We start from the raw sequence: 22,276 nt of genomic DNA on the forward strand, positions 1-22,276 counted from the left end.
TGTGTGTGTGTGTGTGTGTGTGTGTGTGTGTGTGTGTGTGTGTGTGTTGTCCAAGACCAATTGCTTCTGGCTCTACAGATACAGAATCATCTGTGCTCTGTTTACACCAACCAGTTCTATATTCTTTCCTTCCTATATCTGTCGGTATTTATTCTTTTGTTCTGATCAGGTTGGGAGAATTCAAGCATTTTCTTGAAGCAAAACTACATGAAATGTGTATTATGATCCTATTTCACGTAAAAAAAATACACATATAAGCCATATGTATGCATATACATAGAAGATTTCTGTAAGAATACATAAGCAGCTGTTAGGTTCCTTTGGAAATTGGAGGTTGAGGAAATCCTCAAACATATGTGTGGCACAGTAGATAGAAACATATAGTGTCCTCCAATGCCCCCATCTCCCAGCTTCAGCAATGATCAGTTCATTGCCAGCTAACCCAGCTTAATAATTGTCAGTTCATCTGAACCAAGGAAAGAGACTTTTAATTTTCATTTTTATACATATTTGAATTTTTCCTACTGTGAGCATATATTATTTTGATAATTAAAAATCTGAATTAGAAAATAAGTGCAAATGTTAAAAGGAAATGCAGTATGTTAGATTTCATTTTTATTGTTTTTGTTTTTTTCTCTTAGAGTCTTTCAAGGGTGAGTGATAAAGAGTGACTTTCCCTGGGTTCTCAGCTCCCCAAGGACAGATATTGGCGGTTGCAGAACATCTGGAAAGGAGAATCGCTGTGGTTTAAAGCACATCTATGTCAGCGCTGTTGCCCAAATCTCAGGCTCACACTGTCAGCCCGGCTATTTGGCTTGCTGTGTTTGTTAAACTGTTTACTTTGGCTGAGATTTATGACGCTGTTTTAAAATGAGAATATGTGGTTTCAGTCTCCCCTTTGTTCCCTGAGTCCCACAATCTGCCGCAGTTCTCTGTAAGCTATTTTTGAAAAACAATTTCTACGCTTCTTATCAGATGGACAGTGATTTTCGCAGGTATTAGTAACACCCTGCACTCAGTAATGTTTGTTCTCTTAGGGCTGGAAGAGGAAATGGTCTGATGTAATTTCAGCAGCTGGTTAACCGGACAGGAATAGAACATTACAGAATCACCTTGAATCTAAAGCCTGTGAACCAGCTGTCTGAGATGAATAATAGGAAGGTTTTTTTTTTCCCCTTAATTTATATTCCATAGCCAGTGGGATTGAAAATGCAGCTAATATACAGATGGTCACTCTTCCCAATGGTTTAATGCAGATGGATTAGGACTCTGCTACTCAGAAAACTATTCCGTCTATGCTTCCCACCCTGCTGAATGCATAGTGTGTACTATTTAACTTTCACAGCGATGAGATTCTAGCCCCTATTATTTGCTATGCACTAGAATTGCAACGATAAATAAGCAACTCTCCTTTAGCATCCCTGATCTCATCTAGTTGTAATCCAGTGGGATGGATGCTTCACTGTTGGTGCTAAAATATTATGGGAGAATAGAGGAGAGAGAAGGCTGTTTTCTGGCTCGGAAAGGCTGGGAAAATGTTCACAGAGGAGGTGCCCTTGAAAAGCTGACCCTTAAAGAGAAGTAAATTTTTTTTTTTTTTTGAATTATTGAAGGCAGGAGGAAGGAGCATTCTCAGCAGAGGCATAGAGGGTGATTAGCATGTTCAGAGGCTGAAGAAGAGTTCAGAATGTTCAGGGTACAGAGCAGGAATGCCTGCGACTGGGAGGTGAGAGAGGCAAAGGAGCCCAAGAGGGGGCCTAGGGTCAGGGCAGACGGCCTCTTTAGTGCCTGGGTAAGTGGAGTTCTTTTGGATCCAGGGAGTTGAGGCCCACTCAGTCCCGGAGGGGATTGGTAGTGTCTTGGTTGTTATATGAGTTCACATGGCTTGGAAGAGGAACAGGAGGAAAGGGGCTGAGGAACTCCTGCAACTTGTGCCTCTTGCATCCTTCATGTATAGCGTCAGGGGCTTCCTGTTGCTTTCTTGGCCTCTCTGTGCTGGTGGCCCCACTCCCCTCTCCTCCCTGATGGTCCCATTTCCTCGATGACTTCTAGCCTTGAGTTGTTTGTTTGTTTTACCTTTGTTCCAGTAATTCTTTTTGAGATGGAGTCTTGCTCTGTCACCAGTTTGTGGTGCAGTGTCCCTGCAAACTCCGCCCCCCGGGTTCAAGTGTTTCTCCTGTCTCACCAAGTAGCTGGGACTACAGGCATGTACCACCATGCCTGGCTAATTTTTGTATTTTTAGCAGGGACAGAATTTCACCACGTTGGTCAGGATGGTCTCGATCTCCTGACCTCCTGATCCACCCACTTCGGCCTCTGTTTTTTGTTTATTTTTTGAGGCAGGGTCTCGCTCTGTCTCCCAGGCTAGAGGGCAGTGGTGCAATTTCTGTTCACTGCAACTTCCGCCTCCCGGACTCAAGGGGTCGGCCTGCCTAGTAGCTGGGAATACAGGCGGTGTGCCACAACACCCAGCCAATTTTTGAATTCGTAGTAGAGACAGAGTTTCACCATATTGACCAAGCTGATCTCGAACTCCTGACCTCAGGTGATCTGCCTGTCTTGCCTCCCAATGTGCTGGGATTACAGGTGTGAGCCGCTGTGCCCAGCCAAAAATAATACCATTTTTATCAGTGCCCTTATACATTCATTTGTTCACCAAATATTAAGTACTTGCTGTGCCAGGCAAAACATTTATGTGTATACAGTGTGAAATTTTTAAATCTTTTTATTGGAATAGTTTTTCTGGAATATACAATTTTCAAAGCTCAATTGTAGAAATCTGTGTTTCTGACTATAAAAGAAAAAAAGATAGTATCACATTTCTTATAGATTTTAACCCCTGGTGACATGTCTAAAAATACTGAGTTCTAGGCCATGTCCTGGATCCAAAATTATTTCCCTCCATCATACTCAGTTTTCTTGAACATGAAAATGCCCTAGGCCCCGGTGGGACAGTAAGGATATTGTGTAGTGCTCTCCTCTTCTACCCTTGCAGGGAATTGATGGAAATCAGAAATGTTCAAGAATTAGCACTAAGCTCAAGAGTCATGGAAGATGGAAGGATAGTAACGAAAAGGTTCTATTCTGTAGTGTTTTTGTTTTTTTCTTTTGAAACAGGGTCTCGCTTTGTCACCCAGGCTGGAATGCAGTGGCATGGTATCCACTCACTGCAACCTCTGCCTCTTGGGTTCAGGTGATTCTCCTGCCTCAGCCTCCAGAGTAGCTGGGACTACAGGTGCACGCCATCACGCCTGGCTAATTATTCTGTAGTAGTTAAAGATAAATAGGCCAGGCGTAGTAGCTCATGCCTGGAATCCTAGCACTTTGGGAGGCTGAGGCAGATGGATCACCTGAGGTCAGGAGTTCGAGACCAGCCTGGCCAACATGATAAACCCCGTCTCTACTAAAAATACAAAAAATGAGCTAGGCATGGTGGGGGGCACTTGTAATCCTAGCTACTTGGGAGGCTGAAGCAGGAGAATCGCTTGGACCCAGGAGGTTGAGGTTGCAGTGAGCCAAGATCGCGCCATTGCACTCTAGCCCAGGCAACAAGAGCGAAACTCTGTCTCAAAAAGAAAAAAAAAAGATAAATACTACCTAATAATTCTTTTAGGTTACAAAGTTTACAGGAACTAAAACTTTTCTCTTGGCTCATAATATATTCCTCCTCTTACTATATATACCAAATTACATAGTAGCTTGTTCCACATTTTAATTTCTAAGTAAATTGGTCTTCATTATTCTTGGATTCCTGACAGACATCACATCTAAGAATTAATATTTTGCATTCTGCCACTCTGAGCATGTTAAACAAATTACTCAGTGTTTTTGTCACTGCATTAATTAGAAGGATTCATGTGATGACTTTAAAACATCCTATTTTTTTTTTTAAACTAGGGCTTATTTTTTTTTCATTAATAATTACAACTCTACATAGGACATTTGTCATTTGTGGTTTTAGAACTCTCTTTCTCAGGGAGTTGTCGTGAGGTTTCATGACCATAAAGCAGTTCAAACTGTGCCTAGCACATATTAGATGCATAGATTATCTTCATTTTACCAGTGAAAGCTCTGATGCTCAGAGGTTGTAGAGTTATTGGCAGTGCCAGAGTGGGAACCAACTCTTTGTATTCCTAATCCTGTTTTTCTCATTATCCTCAGAACTGACATTTTGGGGTGAAATCTGTGATAGTCAGAAATGAACAAATCTGTGGAGTGGAAATGTACCAGGCCCTGGTGGGATGGTAGGGATAGTGTATAGTGCTTCTCCCCAGGAAGTGCTTCAGGCCCAGGAAGAGTTGGTGGGTCTGCACTTCCCGAAACATCATCCCAGAACGTGGCCTCGTTGTCAGAAGGAAGAACTAATCCTCATTTTCTTGCAGGGAAATACTCATGCCACCTCTTTTATTCTAAAGATCAGTGGTGCCTTCCCTGGAGCTGTATGCTGGAAGCTATTTTAGTTGGTTTTGTTTAGACTTATATATATTAAGGTAATACTATAAATTAATTTAGTGGCTTTAAAAATATCTCTGTATCTATTAACTTCTATCTGCTTTATTTATTTATTTATTTATTTATTTTTGAGATGGGGTCTCTCTCTGTTGCCCAGGCTGGAGTGCAGTGGTATGATCTCGGCACACTGCAACTTCTGCCTCCCAGGCTCAAGTGATCCCCCCACTTCAGCCTCCTAAGTAGCTGGGATTACAGGTGTGTGCCACGAAACCCAGCTAATTTTTGTAGAGACAGGGTTTTGCCGTGTTGCCCAGGCTGGTTTGAACTCCTGAGGTCAAGTGATCCTCCCACCTTGGCCTCCCAAAGTGCTGGGATTACACATGTGGGCCACCACGCCTGGCCTATCTGCTTTAATTGCTTTTTCTCCTTTGTTTTATTAAAGCATTTTTTAAATAAGAATTTCATTTTTCAGCTATTTGATTTGTTTGTCCAGACTGTTTATAATTTGATTGATAAACTGTCTGATATCCATTCATTTTCCAAGATCTTTATCTCCCTCTTGATAATCATTTTATCTTTGAATCCTTATTTTCCTGACTTTTTATTCTTTTAAAATTGTTTTTAAATTTTTTATAGTTCAGAACACTTTAAAGAAATTGTCTGTTTCTTGAATTGTGTTTTCTTTCTGACAGGGTTCTTCTTACCTACTAAATGCTCTCTTTTTCCCTTCCCTTCTGTTTTTCCCTTCTTTCCTTTTTTTTTAAACATTATTTATTTTTGCCTCACAGAGTCACATAGCTGTTTGCTTTTTCCCACGATGTTTATGCTTAATGCAGATGGTTCTGTCCATACTTTCTATCTGTCCATACTTATCTGTGCTTGGAAATAAAGACAGGTGACATCTCCTTGGTGCCTTCCTAAGTTATCTCAGAATGTCATTTCCCCCTCTGAGCTAAATGTGATAGCTAATTATTTGTTCCACCATTTTACAACTTAAGGGCTCGTGGTGATGAAAAGGAGAGAGTCAGAGAGCCTTGCTTCTGAGGTTTTGTTCAACTTCCTGCCCCAGGGTTCGTTTTACAAAGTCAGAGGTGGAGCCCGCTGCTGTGGAGGGATGTTTCCACCCCTGCAGTGGTCCCCAAATGTATTATTGAGCTTGGGAGCCTTCGCTGTTAGAAAAAGATCTAGTTCTTCATTTCCTTCATTGTACCTGTCTTTCCCCAGCAGCCATGTCAACTGTCTCCTAATCAGAAGATAGAACATTCAGTTATTTACATTTTTTTTTTTAATTCTCCAAACTTTGGGTTTATTAATGAAATTCTGAGGATTCATTGACTTAGCTACAAGGCTTCTGGGTGGTGAGAGTCTACGGGCCTTACCTGGCCACTCCAAAATCTCCTGTTTATTTTTTTTTTTGGCTGCTATTTTATTTATTTATATTTTTGTCTTTTCCCTTTATTCAAAAAGTTACACAGTGTCGTTGTTGTTTTTGTTTTTGTTTTTTGTTTTTAGATGTAGTCTGGCTCTGTCGCCCAGCCTGCAGTGCAGTGGCATGATCTTGGCTCACTGCAACCTCTGCCTCCTGGATTCAAGCCATTCTCCTGCCTCAGCCTCCCAAATGCCTGGGATTACAGGCACCCACCACTGCGCCTGGCTAAGTTTTTTCATTTTTAGCAGAGAAAGGGTTTTGTCACATTGGTCAGGCTGGTCTCAAACTCCTGACCTCAGGTAATCTGCCTGCCTCGGCCTCCCAAGGTGCTGGGATTACAGGCATGAGCCACTGCGCCTGGCCACAAAGCTTTTTTTTGGTCATTTCAATGGGGAGAGAGTGTTTTATGGCTATTCCATTCTATCTGTAATACAGGCCTAAATCACTTTCTTATATCATGATTCCTTTTATTTGTTTGTTTGTTTATTGACTTTTATTTTATTCTTTTCTTTCCAACCTTTACTTTAGGTTCAGGAAATACACATGCAGGTTTGTTAAATGAATAAACTGCACGTTGCAGGAGTTTGGTGTACAGATTATTTTGCCACCTGGGTAACGAGCATAGTAGGTAGTAGGTAGTTTTTAGATCCTCACTCTCCTCCCACCCTCCACACTCAAGTAGGCCCCTAAATTAGTCCATTCTCATGCTGTTAATAAAGGCATACCTGACACTAGGTAATTTACAAAAGAAAGAGGTTTAATGAACTCTCAGTTCCACATGGCTGAGAAGCCTCATAATCATGGCAGAAGATAAAGAAAGAGCAAAAGGACTTCTTACATGGCGGCGGGCAAGAAAGCTTGTGCAGCAAAACTCCCATTTATAAAATCTTCAACGCTGGGCATGGTGGCTCACACCTGTAATCCTAGCACTTTGGGAGGCCAAGGCAGGTGGATAACTTGAGGTCAGGGGTTGGAGACCAGCCTGGCCAACATGGCAAAACCCCATCTCTACTGAAAATACAAAAAATTAGCTGGATGTGGTGATGCACACCTGTAATCCCCGCTACTCAGGAAACTGAGGCAGGAGAATCACTTGAACTCAGGAGGCAGAGACTGCAGTGAGCTGAGATTGCACCACTGCACTCCAGCCTGAGCAACAGAGTGAGACTCCATCTCAAAAACAAGCAAACCAAAATAATAAAAACAACAACAACAACAACAAAACCCATCAGATCTCTTGAGATTTATTCACTACCACGAGAACAATATGGGGGAATCCACTCCATGATCCAACCACGAGTCAACCTGGTCCCACCCTTGACACGTGGGGATTATTACAATTCAAGGTGAGATTTAGGTGGGGACGGAGTCAAACCCTATCAGTCCCAATGTCTATTGTTGCCTGATTTCTTTTTGTTTGTTCGTTTGTTTTTGAGATAGAGCTTTGCTCTGTTGCCCAGGCTGGAGTGCAGTGGTGTGATCTCAGTTCACTGCAAACTCTGCCTCCCAGGTTCAAGCAATTCTTCTGCCTCAGCCTCCTGAGTAGCTGGGATTATAGGCGTGCACCACCATGCATGGCTAATTTTTGTATTTTTAGTAGAGACAGGGTTTCACTGTATTGGCCAGGCTGGTCTCGATCTCCTGACCTCATGTGATCCGCCTGCCTTGGCCTCTCAAAGTGCTGGGATTACAGGTATGAGCCACAGTGCCCTGCCTATTGTTCCCTTCTTTATGTCCATGTGCACACAATATTGAGCTCCCTCTTAGAAGTGAGAACATGTGGTATTGGTTTTCTGTTCCTGCATTAATTTGCTTAGGGTGCCACTTAAAAACATTTATCAAGTTAGGGTTTTTTTTTTTTTTCTTGTCAGGCTACTTCTAGCTAAATTTTTGCTCGTGGTGCGATCTTGTTTCTCTGAAACCTCTGCTTCCTCCACTCTCTGAAACCTCCTGGGTTGGAGCAATTCTCCTGCCTCAGCCTCCTGAGTAGCTGGGATTACAGGTGTGCACTACCATGCCCAGCTAATTTTTGTATTTTTAGTAGAAACGGGGTTTTACCATGTTGGCCAGGCTGGTCTTGAATTCCTGGCCTCACTTGATTCACCCACCTTGGCCTCCCAGAGTTCTGGGATGGCAGGCCTGAGCCACCATGGCTGGCCTCTTTTTATTTTTTTTTAAATTATTTTCCTTAATATGAAGAAAGGGAGATTCTGTGCTTTGGCTTCACTCCACCAATGTTACCAATTTATAATCTTTACAGTTCACATTTCCTACCTGGTTGTTGGCAAATGAAGGCTAGTCTGGCTCCAAGCACATGGGTAAAAAAGTATCTTCTGGAATACTTAGATAAACATAATGATTTAGGTGCACTAAAAAAATTACACAACTAGATTTCCCTAGAAGAGGAAGCCCTAAGGACTCACAGTGTCATCTGGCATCAATGTAGTTTCTTTTTTTTTTTTTTTTTAAGCATAAAATATTAATCCTAATGTACTAACCTTCAAGTTTAATAAAATATATCTCCCGTAAGGTTGTCAGAAAATGCAGGGTACCCACTAAAATGTGAATTATAGATACAGTATAATGAATTATTTTTAAAGTATAAGTAGGTCTCTTGCAATATTTGGGTCATGCTTTGACTACACAATTGTTGCTGTTTACCTGAAATTCAGATTTCACTGGGTTTCCTGGCTAGTTTTTCCTTCCTAAACCTGGCAGCCCTGTCTATCACCACCATCTTATGAGAATGTTTTCTGGGTCTGTTGGATACCTGTTCTTTAGTATTGTCCTGATATCACTGATATCCTCATCTCTGTTACTAGTGGATTCATTGCTATGTCCTTTCCTTAGCCAATCCTATAATATAATTTGACTCTTAAGTTTTACATAATAAATATTTGGGTGGAGCATGGTGGCTCATGCCTGTAATCCCAGCACTTTGGGAGGCCAAGGTGGGTGGATCACAAGGTCAGGAGTTTAAGACCAGCTTGGCCAAGATGGTGAAACCCTGCCTGTACAAGAAATAAAAAAAAAATTAGCCAGGCACGGTGGCAGGCACCTGTAATCTCAGCTACTCGGAAGGCTGAGGCAGAGAATTGCTTGAATTCAGGAGGTGAAGGTTGCAGTGCCACTGCACCCCATCCAGGGCGACACAGCGAGACTCTATCTCAAAAACAAAAAGTAAATATTTGCAGATGGTCGAATATTGTATAGCAAGCATCATTAACACTTATTCCCAATTATTTCACATTCAGATAAAGAGCAGTAATGAAGCACATAAGATAGTTTTGAGCGACCAAAATAGATGTCAGACATTCCATGCACAAAATGCTTATATTTCTTTCTTCTTAGATGTTCATATCAGGCTTTTGCTAAAAATATTTTAACTCTTAAATACTGACCAACTACTTAGCAGACCACAGCAGAACAGAAAGAGCAGATTAGGGGAACTGCTTGAGTTCAGGAACAAGGACAGCAGGTGCATATCACAGCAGGACAAGGGAAGGAGATAGGAGAGTGAAAAACAGACCACCCAAAATTCTGGAACCACTGGGTGCAGAGCACATAGCTCTGGCCATTTATGTGGTCTCTGAAGGCACCACTGTGGAAACGTTCCATGCCTTGGAGCCACAAGCTGGCATTCAGTTGGAGGGTGTATTGGGACAATATTTGTATTAGTAACAGGTTCCTGAATAAACTCACTAAAGCACAGGGAATGTATCGCTCATGTAATTTAAACCCAGGTTAGGCAGCTTCATGAACTGTTAGATTCAGGTGTTCAAATAGGGTTGTTTGTAATTTCTCTCTCTGTGTGTGTCTTTCATCTCTATCTCTTTATCTCTATCTGGTCCGATTTGCTCTGTGTTGGATTTCTTCCTAGGCAGGTTCTTCCTTTATGATGGCAAGATTGGTTAGTAGTAGCTCAGGGCATATTTTAGACGGAGTTTCACTTTTGTTGCCTAGTCTGGAGTGCAGGGCATGATCTCGGCTTATTGCAGCCTCCGCCTCCTAGGTTCAAGCGATTCTCCTGCCTTATCCTCTCGAGTAGCTGGGATTACAGGCACCTGCCACCACACTCAGCTAACTTTTGTATTTTTAGTAAAGACAGGTTTTCACCATGTTGGCCAGGCTGGTCTCAAACTCCTGACCTCAAGTGATCCTCCTGCCTCAGCCTCTCAAAGTGCTGGGATTACAGTGAGCTAAAGATATTTAATGACACTCTGATGCCTTTAGAACTTCTGTTATGCTATTACTGTCTCGGATTGGTTTAATAATTTGTGTCATCAAAATTTCCAAAATGATTGCTAATTTTTCTTCCAGGCTCAGGCTGCATGAAGAAAAGGTTATTAAAGATAGACGTCATCACCTCAAGACCTACCCAAACTGTTTTGTCGCAAAAGAACTGATTGACTGGCTGATTGAACACAAAGAGGCTTCCGACAGAGAGACGGCAATTAAACTCATGCAGAAATTAGCAGACCGGGGCATTATTCACCATGGTGAGTGACGTGGCGACAGTCAAGGTGACTTGAGAGAAAATGAAGGACTAAATCTTTTCATGAACATACCCACTTAAGAAAGAAAACATTTTGTTTTATTTGATCTCCAGTGTACCTCTCCCTGATTGCATTTCTTCCTCCCTCTAAGAGGCATTTGGGTTATTTCTAGGTATGGCTTTACACCTCTCTGTATATGCATCTTTAAGGAATATGTCACATTGTTTTAAAAGTTTTAAGTCATTATAGAAGTGCATATTTATTCTTTTGCAAATGTGAGATTGATTTATGTTGGTAGTATAGATCGTCTTTGTTATTTTTGCTATTGTATAAAACATGTATAATTATGCCACTGTGCATTTTTCTTTTCTTTTTTTTTTTTTTCGAAATTATTATCCTGCTCCTTCTGTAAAGCCACTGTACATTTTTCACTGGGCATTTACATGGTTTCCAAGTTTTTTGCTGTTACTCTCAGGCCAGGCTGGTCTTAAACTCCTGACCTCACTTGATCCACCCACCTTGGCCTCCTAGAGTTCTGGGATTGCAGGTGGGTTCAATGAAGACTCACAAACGTGTCTTCTTGGGATCTCTCATCCTGGGTTCAACTCAGTGGGTTCAATGAAGACTCACAAGTGTGTCTTCTTGGAATCTCTCATCCTGGGTTCAACTCAGTGGGTTCAATGAAGACTCACAAATGTGTCTTCTTGGAATCTCTCATCCTGGCCTCGACCTTTGCACATGCCACTGTTTTCCTGGAATACTCTTTCCCCTCATTTTTTGACCAATTTCTGCTCATTCTTCAGGTCTCCGCTTACATGCAAACTCTTTGGGGAAACTTTCTTTTTCCAAAGCTGTGTTCCTGGGGCAGTGGGTACTCTTCCTTTGGGATCCCATTGCACTCTCGCCTTCCCTCTGTAGCATTATCATGCCATATTTCACTTGTAGCTGGCATTCTCCTTACTGAACTAGATTCCACATTCTTTGAGGCTCAGGCATGCGCCAGTATGCTTTAGAAGAGTTTGTAGATTGCATGATGAATTGAATTTTGTGAACTTTCTAATACATGATGAAGATGATGGTGATGGTGATCATAATAACTAATACTGAGCACTTACCCTGTACCAAGTATCATGTCACTATTTTACATGTATTAGCTCATATGGTAGATACGCATGAAGAATTTGGTAGTGAAATCATTCTTAATCAGCATCATACTTCACTTGAGCAATGAGTGATTTTTTTTTTTTCTCATTTGCCTCTCTGTGTATGTTGTGTTTCAGTGTGTGATGAGCATAAGGAATTCAAGGATGTCAAACTCTTCTACCGCTTTAGAAAGGATGACGGCACCTTCCCGTTGGATAACGAAGTGAAGGCCTTTATGAGAGGACAGAGGCTGTATGAAAAGTATGTTCTGCATGCAATCCCCACTGTAATCTTGACTTGTAGAGAGAAGCAGGACTGTGCCAGTCTCGTTATGTTGATTTCAGCGTGGCTCTTCCATGTGGGCTGCTTACATAACTGTTCTTTCCCATATGAGAAAACTATCACCCATTTGCTTTCTCTTTGCCAGAATATAAGTCAATTTCATAAGATTCTTAATAAAGAATTTACTTAAATCTTATTTTCTATATTTAAGTCGATTCTACAAAGCTCCAGAAGTAATTTGTTTACCATCAAATGATGCGGATGCCCCTTTCCTCTCTTATTTTTATTTTTTAGTTTTTTGGGGGACCGAGTCTTAACTCTGTTGCCCAGGCTGGAGTGCAGTGGCATGATCTTAGCTCACTGTAACCTCTGCCTTTTGGGTTCAAACAATTCTCGTGCGTCAGCCTCCCGAGTGGGTGGGACTACAGGCATTAGCCACCATGCCTGGTGAATTTCAGTATTTGTAGTAGAGACAGGGTTTCACCATGTTGGCCAGGCTGGTCTCGAACTCCTAAGCTCCGGTGATCTACCCGCCTTAGCCTCCCAAAATACAGGGATTGCAGGTGTGAGCCACCGCACCTGGCCCCTTTTTTTCTTTTAAATACTGTTGTGTAACTTGGAGGTTCAGGCTTGTAAGTGACTGGAGAAGCAGCATCAAGAGGAGGGGAATTGGTCAGGCCAGGAGATGAGTAGTGAGGGAACTTCAGATAGCAGGATGTCTATGAAGAGTAAGCTTTCAGCTGTTTTGAAGAGATAAGTATAGTGTAGCACAGAAGTATTCAGTTGGTGGGTCTTGAATCTTCTGAGTGGCCGTCTCTGGGTTGATCTGCTACTTCTGTGGTCTTTTTTACATCCCGCCTTCCTCGTTTAGTTTTCTGGGGCAACCACTAGAAAAAGGGGTGCAGAAGCAATGGCACCTCCTTTGTAACCCTGTCTGCCTTACAATACTTGAGGGAATTGAAAAATACATATTTATTGGTCAGGTGTGGTGGCTCATGCTCGTAATCCTAGCACTTTGGGAGGCTGAGGTGGGCGGATCACTTGAGATCAAGAGTTCGAGACCAGCCTGACCAACATGGTGAAACCCTGTCTCTACTAAAAATACAAAAATTACCCAGGTGTCTGGGCATGGTGGCTCACGCCTGTAATCCTAGCACTTTGGGAGGTTGAGGCGGGCAGATCACAAAGTCAGGAGTTCGAGACCAGCCTGGCCAACACAGTGAAACCCTGTTTCTACTAAAAATACAAAAATAAGCTGGGCATGGTGGCGGATGCCTGTAATCCCAGCTACGAGGGAGGCTGAGGCAGGAGAATTGCTTGAACTTGGGAGGCAGAGGTTGTGGTGAGCCAATCACGGCACTGCCCTCCAGCCTGGCGACAGAGCTAGACTCTGCCTCAAAAAAAAAAATATTATCCAGGTGTTTGTGATGGTGCATGCCTGCCTGTAATCTCAGCTACTCAGTTGGCTGAAGTACAAGAATCACTTGAACCCCGGAGGCAGAGGCTGCAGTGAGTTGAGATTACACCAGTGCACTCCAGCCTGGGTGACAGAGTGAGACTCTGTCTCAAAACAAAAACAAAAACAAAACATATTTGTCACATAAAAGAGCCTGCTCTACAGTGGATAGGGGTAAGGGTCTGGTCGGGTGTCTGAGTGGTCAGATTAAGTGGCATAATGGTTAAGAGTCAGACGGAGTTTGAAGTGGAGCCCTGTCACCTTACGATTGTAAATCTCAGTGTCTGCATTAGTGACATTACAGCAGCGATAGAACCTACCTCCTCATGCTGTTGTGGGAATTAAAAGGATAACTGTGTCAAGTACTTAAGTATTTAGCTCAGTATCTCTGGGTTGTAGTAAGTCCTCACAGATGATAGCCATTCCAGATATGAGCACAGTACTGATGGCCACCCTGGACTGTGTCCTTCCTGTGTTACGCTTTCTGTCCCAGTTCTTGTCTGTGTCTTAAGGTGATACGGTCACCATTTGATGTCCTAATTTGTACTCATTCTCCTGTCACTTGCTTTCTATATTGAAATGGAGAAACTCTCTTATCTTTCTGACTCACATGAATTTGAATGGAAGGGATCCATCAGCACCTCCATTTGTATACTTGAGTATGTGCATTTGTGTTGTTGCTACTTTTAATTTCTTAGATGCTTTTGTAAAATTGTAACAGGTGTTAGGTATTTCTGTTACCACGACGGTTCTTTCAAACAATGATTCTGTGTTGCCCAAAACTTGTGTGTCATCTCTATGGAAGAAGGCCAGTTGATAATGTAACACTCCTCCTTTTTTCTTAATTAAAAAAATTTAACATTATTATTATTCTTTATAAAGACAGGATCTCACTCTGTCTCCCAGGCTGGAGTGCAGTGGCATTATCATAGCTCACTGTAACCTTCCATTTCTGGGCTCAAGTGATCCTCCTGCCTCAAATTCCCAAGTAGCTAGGAATACAGACTTACGCTACCATGTCCAGCTATGTTTTTTTAAACTTTTTTTTGTAGAGGTGGATCTCATTATGTTGTTCAGGCTGGTATCAAACTCCTGTCCTCAAGTGATCCTCTTGCCTTGGCCTCTCAAAGCATTGGGACTACAGGCATGAGCTGCCGCACCTGGAACACTCTTCTCTAGCTGCGGCTTATCTCTTGGGATCCACAAAACCACACTGTGGGGCAGGGATCAGCTATTAATTGATAATGTCTGGGCTGGGGCGCATTGGCTCTCGCCTGTAATCCAAGCACATTGGGAGGCTGAGGTGGGCGGATCACCTGAGGTCAGGAGTTCGAGATCAGCCTGGCCAACAAGGTGAAACCCTGTCTCTGCTAAAAATACAAAAATTAGCTTGATGTGGTGGTACATGCCTGTAGTCCCAGCTACTTGGGAGGCTGAGGCAGGAGAATCGCTTGAACCCAGGAGGCGGAGATTGCAGTGAGCTGAGATCGAGCCATTGCACTCCAGCCTGGTGGCAGAGCAAGACTCCATCTCAAAAAAAATAAAATAAAAAAATTAAATGGCGGAGAACTGTTATTGCTTAATGGGATAGTTATAATGGCAAGATAACAAGAAAAGTTAAAGTGGCTCACACCTTCTAGAAAGTAGACTTACTCCAGTCTCATATTCTGTTGCAGCTCCCCTTCCATCCTATGTGTCAGTCACCCTGCACAGTCTATCTCTGAGCACCTTCTCTCCCTGCAGGAGATGTATTAATGCATTAATTACTCAACAAATATATATCAAGCCCTTTCCACATGCTAGGCACAGCTAAAGACACTAGGAATGCCTGTAGCAAAGCCCCTGCTTTCATGAGTTGAGGCAGACGTTAAAGGAACAGACACATGAAGATGTGATATAGGAGAATACTGGCGTCGTGGGTGCTAGAAAGAAAAATAGATCTACTGAGGGTGGGGGGTACTTTAAATAGGGGGATCAGGGAAGGTGTTTTTGCAAAGGTGACACTTTAATAAAGGAAGCCTTGCAAATAACTGGTGGAAAAACATCCCAGGCAAAGGGAACGGTAAGGATAAAGGCTTTGAGGTGAAAATGTGCTGGACATATTTAAGAGCAGTAATAGGACCAGTGTGTCCAGAGGGCAGAAGTGAAGAGGAGAGTAGCAGCAGATGAGACGGGGGCAGTTCATAATAGGGCCCTTAAGACCACGATGAGAATTGATGATTTTTTTTTTCTTTTTAAGATGTGGTTTCACCATGATGGCCAGGCTGGTCTTGAACTCCTGACCTCAGGTGATCCACTCACCTCAGCCTCCCGAAGTGCTAAGATTACAGGCTTGAGCCACCACGCACGGCCAAGAATTGATGATTTTAAGTGTAATGGGAGGCTGTTGGAGAGGAGGGGTTAGGGAAATGGCAATCTGATACTTTCTGCACGTGCTGTTCCCTTTGCCTGGAGGATTCATGCTGTCCTCACTCCTTTCCCTAAATCACTGACTCCTGTGATTTCACATTAATTATGAGGGTGACTCAAGTAATGTGTAGTGGCTCATACCTGTAATCCCAGCACCTTGGGAGGCCAAGGTAGGCAGATCACCAGAGGTCAGGAGCTTGAGACCAGCCCGGCCAACATGGAGAAACCCCATGTCTACTAAAAGTATAAAAATTAGCCGGGAGTGGTGGTGGGCACCTGTAATCCCAGCCACTAGGGAGGCTGAGGCAGGAGAATCGCTTGAACTTGGGAGGCAGAGGTTGCAGTGAGCCAAGATTGTACCACTGCACTCCAGCCTGGGCAACAGAGCAAGACTCTGTCTCAAGATTTAAAAAAACCCACAAAAAACAAAATGATGTTTATTATTTGTAAGTTAAGCCTCTCAAAGCACTTCCTTTAGATTATTTTACCTAAGATTCTTTCTAAAATAGATGGAGCATTACTTTACTGGCCCGTTTTCAGAGGGAGACTCTGGGATCCAGTGCAGTTAAGTAATTTATATATGCCGTTGACACAGTTTTTGAGGGACAGGGGTGAGACATGAACCTGGGGTGGCAGGTGTTGGGGCCACTGCTGTCTCATCAGCTCTGAGGAGATGGGCGTATTGTCAGTATTTCTTTTTGCCTCTCTTCTTTCTTCTTTGTTCAGTGTTATAAATAGGACTTTGTGAAACTTTGTGGTTTCGGACTGAGGTTTTGCTGAACCGTGTTGATTTTGGGGAACACTGGCTTTCTTTTTTTATTTTTATTTTGAAGAGTCTCACTCCGTCACCCAGCCTGAAGTGCAGTGGCATGATCTCAGCTCACTGCTGCTTCTGCCTCCTGGGTTCAAACAATTCTTGTGCCTCAGTCTCTTAAGTAGACAGGACTACAGGATTGCACCACCACACCTGGCTAATTTCTTGTATTTTTAGTAGAGATGGGGTTTCAACCTGCTGGCCAGGCTGGTGTCAAACTCCTGATCTCAAGCGATCAGTCCACCTTGGCCTTGCAAAGTGCTAGGATTACAGGCATGAGCCACCCTGCCCGGCCTGGGTAGCCTGGCTTTCTAACCCGTAATGGTGTTTCTCAATCTGCTCATTGGTGGGATAAACCCAGGTCTCAACTACAATTTCAGTAACTGCTAGCTCTTAGTATATATGTCACTCTAGTATCTTACTTGAGCTGGAACAAATGCTAATGAAGAAGCCAGAAGCTGGCCTTTCAAGTTGTCCCAGTGTGAGTGAGGAAAGCTTTAGGGGAACTGGAGGCATGGATCCTTCTGCATAGTGAGTGACAATGGCCGAGTCACACAGCCCAGGTTTTCCATCCCAGCTTCACAACTTGCTTGCTTTGTGACCTTCAGCACTCTGCTTAAGTCTCTCTGATCTGCAGTCTACCGTGGAGATAAGGCTGGGACGCACTGCTGGAAAAGGCTATTGGAAGGATTGACTGAGCTCCATCTGTATAGTGCTGAGTGCACTACTTGATATGGACTGAGAGCCCAGGAAATGTCAGCTGCTCTTATTAGAGTAGTAAAAATAATACAAATACATGACACCTATTCTTCTTGTTTTCTCATATTACTTTACAATGCAGCCTAGCATAGCAGGTAAGAGCCCAGGAGCCCAGCTACCTGGTTGTGAATCTTGGCTCCATGCCTTGAGGCAAGTGGCTTCATCTCTCTATGTCTCCATTTGTCTATATTGTAAGTGGAGGTACTGACTGTGCTGATCTCGTAGACTTCTTGTGGGGGTAAAATGGACTAATGAGTGTTCACACAGGGCAGGGCCCACGTCAGAGTGAGTGTACGCTATTGCTCACCTCCTGCTGCCAACTTTGGGAGAGTATGAGAAAGAGGGCATGTGCTTATGGATTGACGCCCTGATGTTGTCATTTTGAGGAATTCGCCTAAGTGCATTCAGGGCACAATACACTTTCATCAATAAGCTCTAAGCTCTGTTGAGCCTTCATTATGGCCAGCCAATGGACTAAGGGTGTAAAGAATAAGGCATAGATTTTGTCCCTTCAAGAAGGGCTTACAGTTTTCCACCTAATTTTGCATGGGCACAAGTACCCAAGACACTCAACACATGAACATAAGTCAGATTTTCCTAAACAGTGCAATTTTTACTTCTCAAAGGAAACCTTTGTAAGCAGTACAGTACCCATAACTTAAAAGAACAATGTTGAATGTGTATATGCTATCTTAAGGTGGTAGAAGGATTTTGAGTGCATGTTCCCCACTGCAAAACTTGATTGGCAAAATAGATTTCTTTAAGAAAAAAGCTGGCCAGGCATGATGGCTTGCTCCTGTATACTTAACACTTTGGGAGGCCGAGACGGGCAAACCACTTCAGGTCAGGAGTTCAAGACCAGCCTGGCCAACATGGTGAAACCCTGCCTCTACTAAAAACACAAAACTTAGCTGAGTGTGGTGGTGTACACCTGTAATCCCATCTGCTTAGGACGCTGAGACAGGAGAATCACTTGAACTCAGGAGGCGGAGGTGCAGGGAGCCAAGATCATGCCACTGCACTGCAGCCTGGGCAACAGAGCAAGATTCCATCTCAAACCAACCAACCAACAAACAAAAAAGTTGACTTTAGGATTATCAAGTGCTCTATATACTAACAAATAGAATCAGCTATAAAAGAGAATATGCCCTTGAGGTATAATTTGGTCTTTTCTTACTAAACCTAGTAGTTGAAATATACATTTTAAACTAACCTTGATTTCATCTTCAGACTTAGAAAAGACTTCTGAAATTTAATTAAACCTCAGTCTTGATATGGAACTAACTCCCCTCTGAATCTGGTTCATAGACACATTAGTCTAGTTTTTTATCCAAGGGGCCTTGATTTTCTCAGCAGCAGGAGTTTCTCTCTCCAGCTACCATAGTCACTTTATGCTGCTTAGGAGTTTAGGCCTGGTTGAAAAATTGGCTTAACATGTCTGTATGCCATTAGATATCTATCGAATTGCCACTGCTTCCTTCAATCTCTCTTCCACAGGACCAAAGAGAAATAAAAGAGAGAAAGTATATGCAAAGAGGCAAAGCCCGTCTGTGTGCTTTATCTTATCAGAAGTTTCTCTACCCTGTGCCTTAGGATCTTTCTCCTGTTCTCTCCCAGTGCCTGGGACAATAAATATTTGTTGAACGAACAAAGGGCTCTACATGTTGTGATTGCTACCAGCGGCTGAGCCTGTACCATGAGAGCGCTACACAGAGCTTGCTTTTAATGACAAGCAACAATAGCCAGATATTCACCTTGTCTGGCTTCTTTAGAGCCCACAAAACATCATATACATTAATTTGTTTGATCATTTATACAACTCTGATTTATACCCAGCAGCCATAATTAATCCCTTTATAAAAATGGAGGACATGAGCTATACGGAAATGTTTAATGACTGAGATAGACGCTAGGTGTGGAACTGGAGTGGAAAAAAAAAGTCTTCAAGCTTTTGTCTCCATCTTGTTCTATTTCCAGTGTAGAGGTGTTTTGTGTGTCAGCACCCTGGCCAACAGGGTGAAACTAATAATTTTAAAATAAGGCCGGGTATAGCGGGTCATGCCTGTTATCCCAGCATATTGGGAGGCCAAGGAGGGCAGATCACTTGAGGTCAGTAGTTTGAGACCAGCCTGGCCAACATGGTGAAACCCCCATCTCTACTAAAAATACAAAAATTAGCTGGGCATGGTGGTAGGCACCTGTAGTCCCAGCTACTTGGGAGGCTGAGATGGGAGAATCGCTTGAACCGGGGAGGTGAAGGTTGCAGTGGACTGAGATCACACCACTGTACTCCAGCCTGGGTGACAGAGCGAGACTCTGTTTAAAAAATAATAATAAATAAATAAAATAAAACAAAAATAATTTTTTAAAGAGAAGTGTTTTTCAAACTGAGATCTTGAGTTTTACAAATTGCAAACTGTAATAAAAATATTTTCTGGCCAGGTGCAGTGGCTCATGCCTATAATCCCAGCACTTTGGGAGGCTGAAGCAGGCGGATCACGAGGTCAGGGGTTCAAGACCAGCCTGACCAATATGATGAAACCCCGTCTCTACTAAAAATACAAAAATTAGCCGGGCATGGTAGCATGCACCTGTAGTCCCAGCTACTTGGGAGGCTGAGGCAGGAGAATCGCTTGAACCTGGGAGGTAGAGGTAGCAGTGAGCTGAGACGTTGTCACTGCACTCTAGCCTGGGTGACAGAGGCTGCAGAAAAAAAAAAAAAAAAAAAAATTCGAATATATGCATATATATGTACTTTCACAGTTTACTTGTGTTGCCCAATTATTTAGTGGTTTGGTATAATTTTAGAATAAATGTTTCCAGCCTTCTTGGTCTATTTGAAGAATGTCCTAAGATTGCAGTGTGAGTGGGTTAAAAGTTACCTTTTGTAACTGTTTATTTGGGTGACCAGGTATGTGTATACTATGTAATTAATGTCAAGAACTATTAGGAGTGTGAGATTTTTACCTTACTTGCAAGCTCACAAGTTTGCTGCCAGCATGTCATGGATACTGGCAGAAGATAGAAGATCCTGGACAAAGACAGCTCATTACTCCAAGAGCAGCAGCTAGAATATCATGGATTTTAATGAATCAGTTCCCAAGCCAGAGTTCTTGCAAACAGCACAGCGAGGGGCAAGTGATACCTGCACATGCAGTGGACTGTGTGACACCAGGGAAACCTAAGCTTGAGGAACCTGAATATTTTATAATGGTCTTCAAGCAAACTTACCCTCTATCCCAGATAAGAAAGATGTTATACTGGCAGAAAACAAATCTGTCCTTTTGCTCCAGAAAGAAATACTTCTTTAAGTCTGTTCACTGTACAAACGTTCTTGAAAAGCTAGCCTGGAAGAATGAAAAAACCTGAGAGAGACCCACAAAGAATCATCTCCCAACAACTTCAACAAAATGGACAAGTTAATTGGATTCTGTAGCTGATCACTGGGCTAGCCATAATTATCCTCATCAGTCCTCTTATTTTGATATTTTTGGTATTAATCAAGACTACCTTATAGGTTTCTCTGTTTAACTTTTATAAGTAAATGTCATAGACATGAAATTTTAAAATGGATTTTGTGAAATATCTCAGAAAAGAATTTAGTTTTAAAAGTTTTAAACCTATGCTATTTTTAAAGGGCCATCATCTCTTCTCATAGGTTATTCAATAACTTTAGAACAAAGTTTAAGTGGTTTTGTTGTTCATGTGCAGCTTAGAGCCATAGGAAATTTTTCACCTAGAAATACATCTTTGTTGGATACTTCTAAAATCTTTACCTTTTTAAAAATTTTTTAAAATTTAAATTTAAATGAAATTTAAATTTTTTAAAATTGAGACAATCTGGCTCTGCCTCCTAGGTTCAAGTGATTGTCGTGCCTCAGACACCTGAGTAGGTGGGATTACCGGCATGCATTACCACACCTGGCTAACTTTTTATTTTTAGTAGAGACAGGGTTTTGCCATGTTGGCCAGGCTGGTCTCAAAGTCCTGGCCTCAAGTGATCTGCTTGCCTCGGCCTCCCAAAGTGTTGGGATTACAGGTGTGAGCCACCACACCCAGCAATTTTTTTTCTTTCTTTCCATTGTGTTCCTTCTTGCTCTCTCTCTCTCTCTCTCTCTCTCTAACTCCTGACCTCAGGGGATCCGCCCACCTCAACCTCCCAAAGTGCTTGGATTACAAATGTGAGCCACCGCGCCTGGCCTGCTCAATCAATTTTTTTTTATATAAGTTTAAAGTGAATCAATTTTTATATCATAATGGAGGAGAATGGATAATGCTGAGTACCTGCTGTGATAATCTTACAGCTTTTGTTTTGTTTTGTTTTTTTCTTTTCTTTTTTTTTTTTTTTTTAAAGAAAGAAAGAGAGAAAGAGGGAGAAGAACAGGAGTCTTGCTCTATTGTCCAGGCTGGAATGCAATCTAAAAATAGGTATTAAAAACCTCTTTTATGCCGATAATTGTGCCTAACAGCAGAGACAGGAAGGAATAAGGGAAGAAAATAACAAACAGCCAACCAACATTTCATTTAAGTCTGTAAAATGCTGTGCAAATGCTAAAGAGTGATTTACTTCCACTTATGTGGTCACTTTCAAAATAGGTGTAATATGATACCGAGAAAAATGTATGTTCTGTGGACCTAGGGTGAAGAATTCTATAAATATTCAGAGTTTACTTGTTCCAGGTCTGAGTTCAAATAGTAGATGTCCCTGTTAATTTTCTGTCTCGTTGATCCATTGAATATTAACAATGTGGTGTCAGAGTCTCCCGCTATTATTGTGCGGGAGTCCAAGTCTCTTTATAAGTCATTAAGAACTTGTCTTATGTAACTGGGTGTTCCTATATTGGGTGCATATATATTTAGGATCATTGACTCCTGTTGTTGCATTGATCCTTTTACCATTATGTAATGTCCTTCTTTGTTTCTTTTAGTCTTTGTTACTATTTAAGTCTATTTTGTCAGAGACAAAAGTTACAACTCCTATTTTCTTTTTTTTTTTCTTTTTCTTTTTTTTTTTTTTTTTTTTTTTTTTTTTTTTT

The 22,276-nt window shown here is 42.1% G+C and overlaps 1 protein-coding gene across 2 annotated transcripts in view; it reads left to right on the plus strand.

Moving 5' to 3' along the window:
- DEPTOR (DEP domain containing MTOR interacting protein) overlaps positions 1 to 22,276 on the plus strand; it is a 186,819-nt gene that overhangs the window by 41,804 nt on the left and 122,739 nt on the right. The window contains exons 2-3 of one of the 2 annotated variants that reach the window (XM_032252670.1): positions 10,202 to 10,380; positions 11,658 to 11,781. In XM_032252670.1, coding sequence (XP_032108561.1) covers positions 10,202 to 10,380; positions 11,658 to 11,781 — 303 coding nt within the window. The remainder of the gene's footprint in view (positions 1 to 10,201; positions 10,381 to 11,657; positions 11,782 to 22,276) is intronic. The other variant, XM_032252673.1, reaches the window with a different exon arrangement.

The sequence above is a fragment of the Sapajus apella genome, unplaced genomic scaffold, assembly GCF_009761245.1.
Source record: "Sapajus apella isolate SASKATOON/1434 unplaced genomic scaffold, GSC_monkey_1.0 scaffold3, whole genome shotgun sequence".
Taxonomy (NCBI): Eukaryota; Metazoa; Chordata; class Mammalia; order Primates; family Cebidae; genus Sapajus; species Sapajus apella.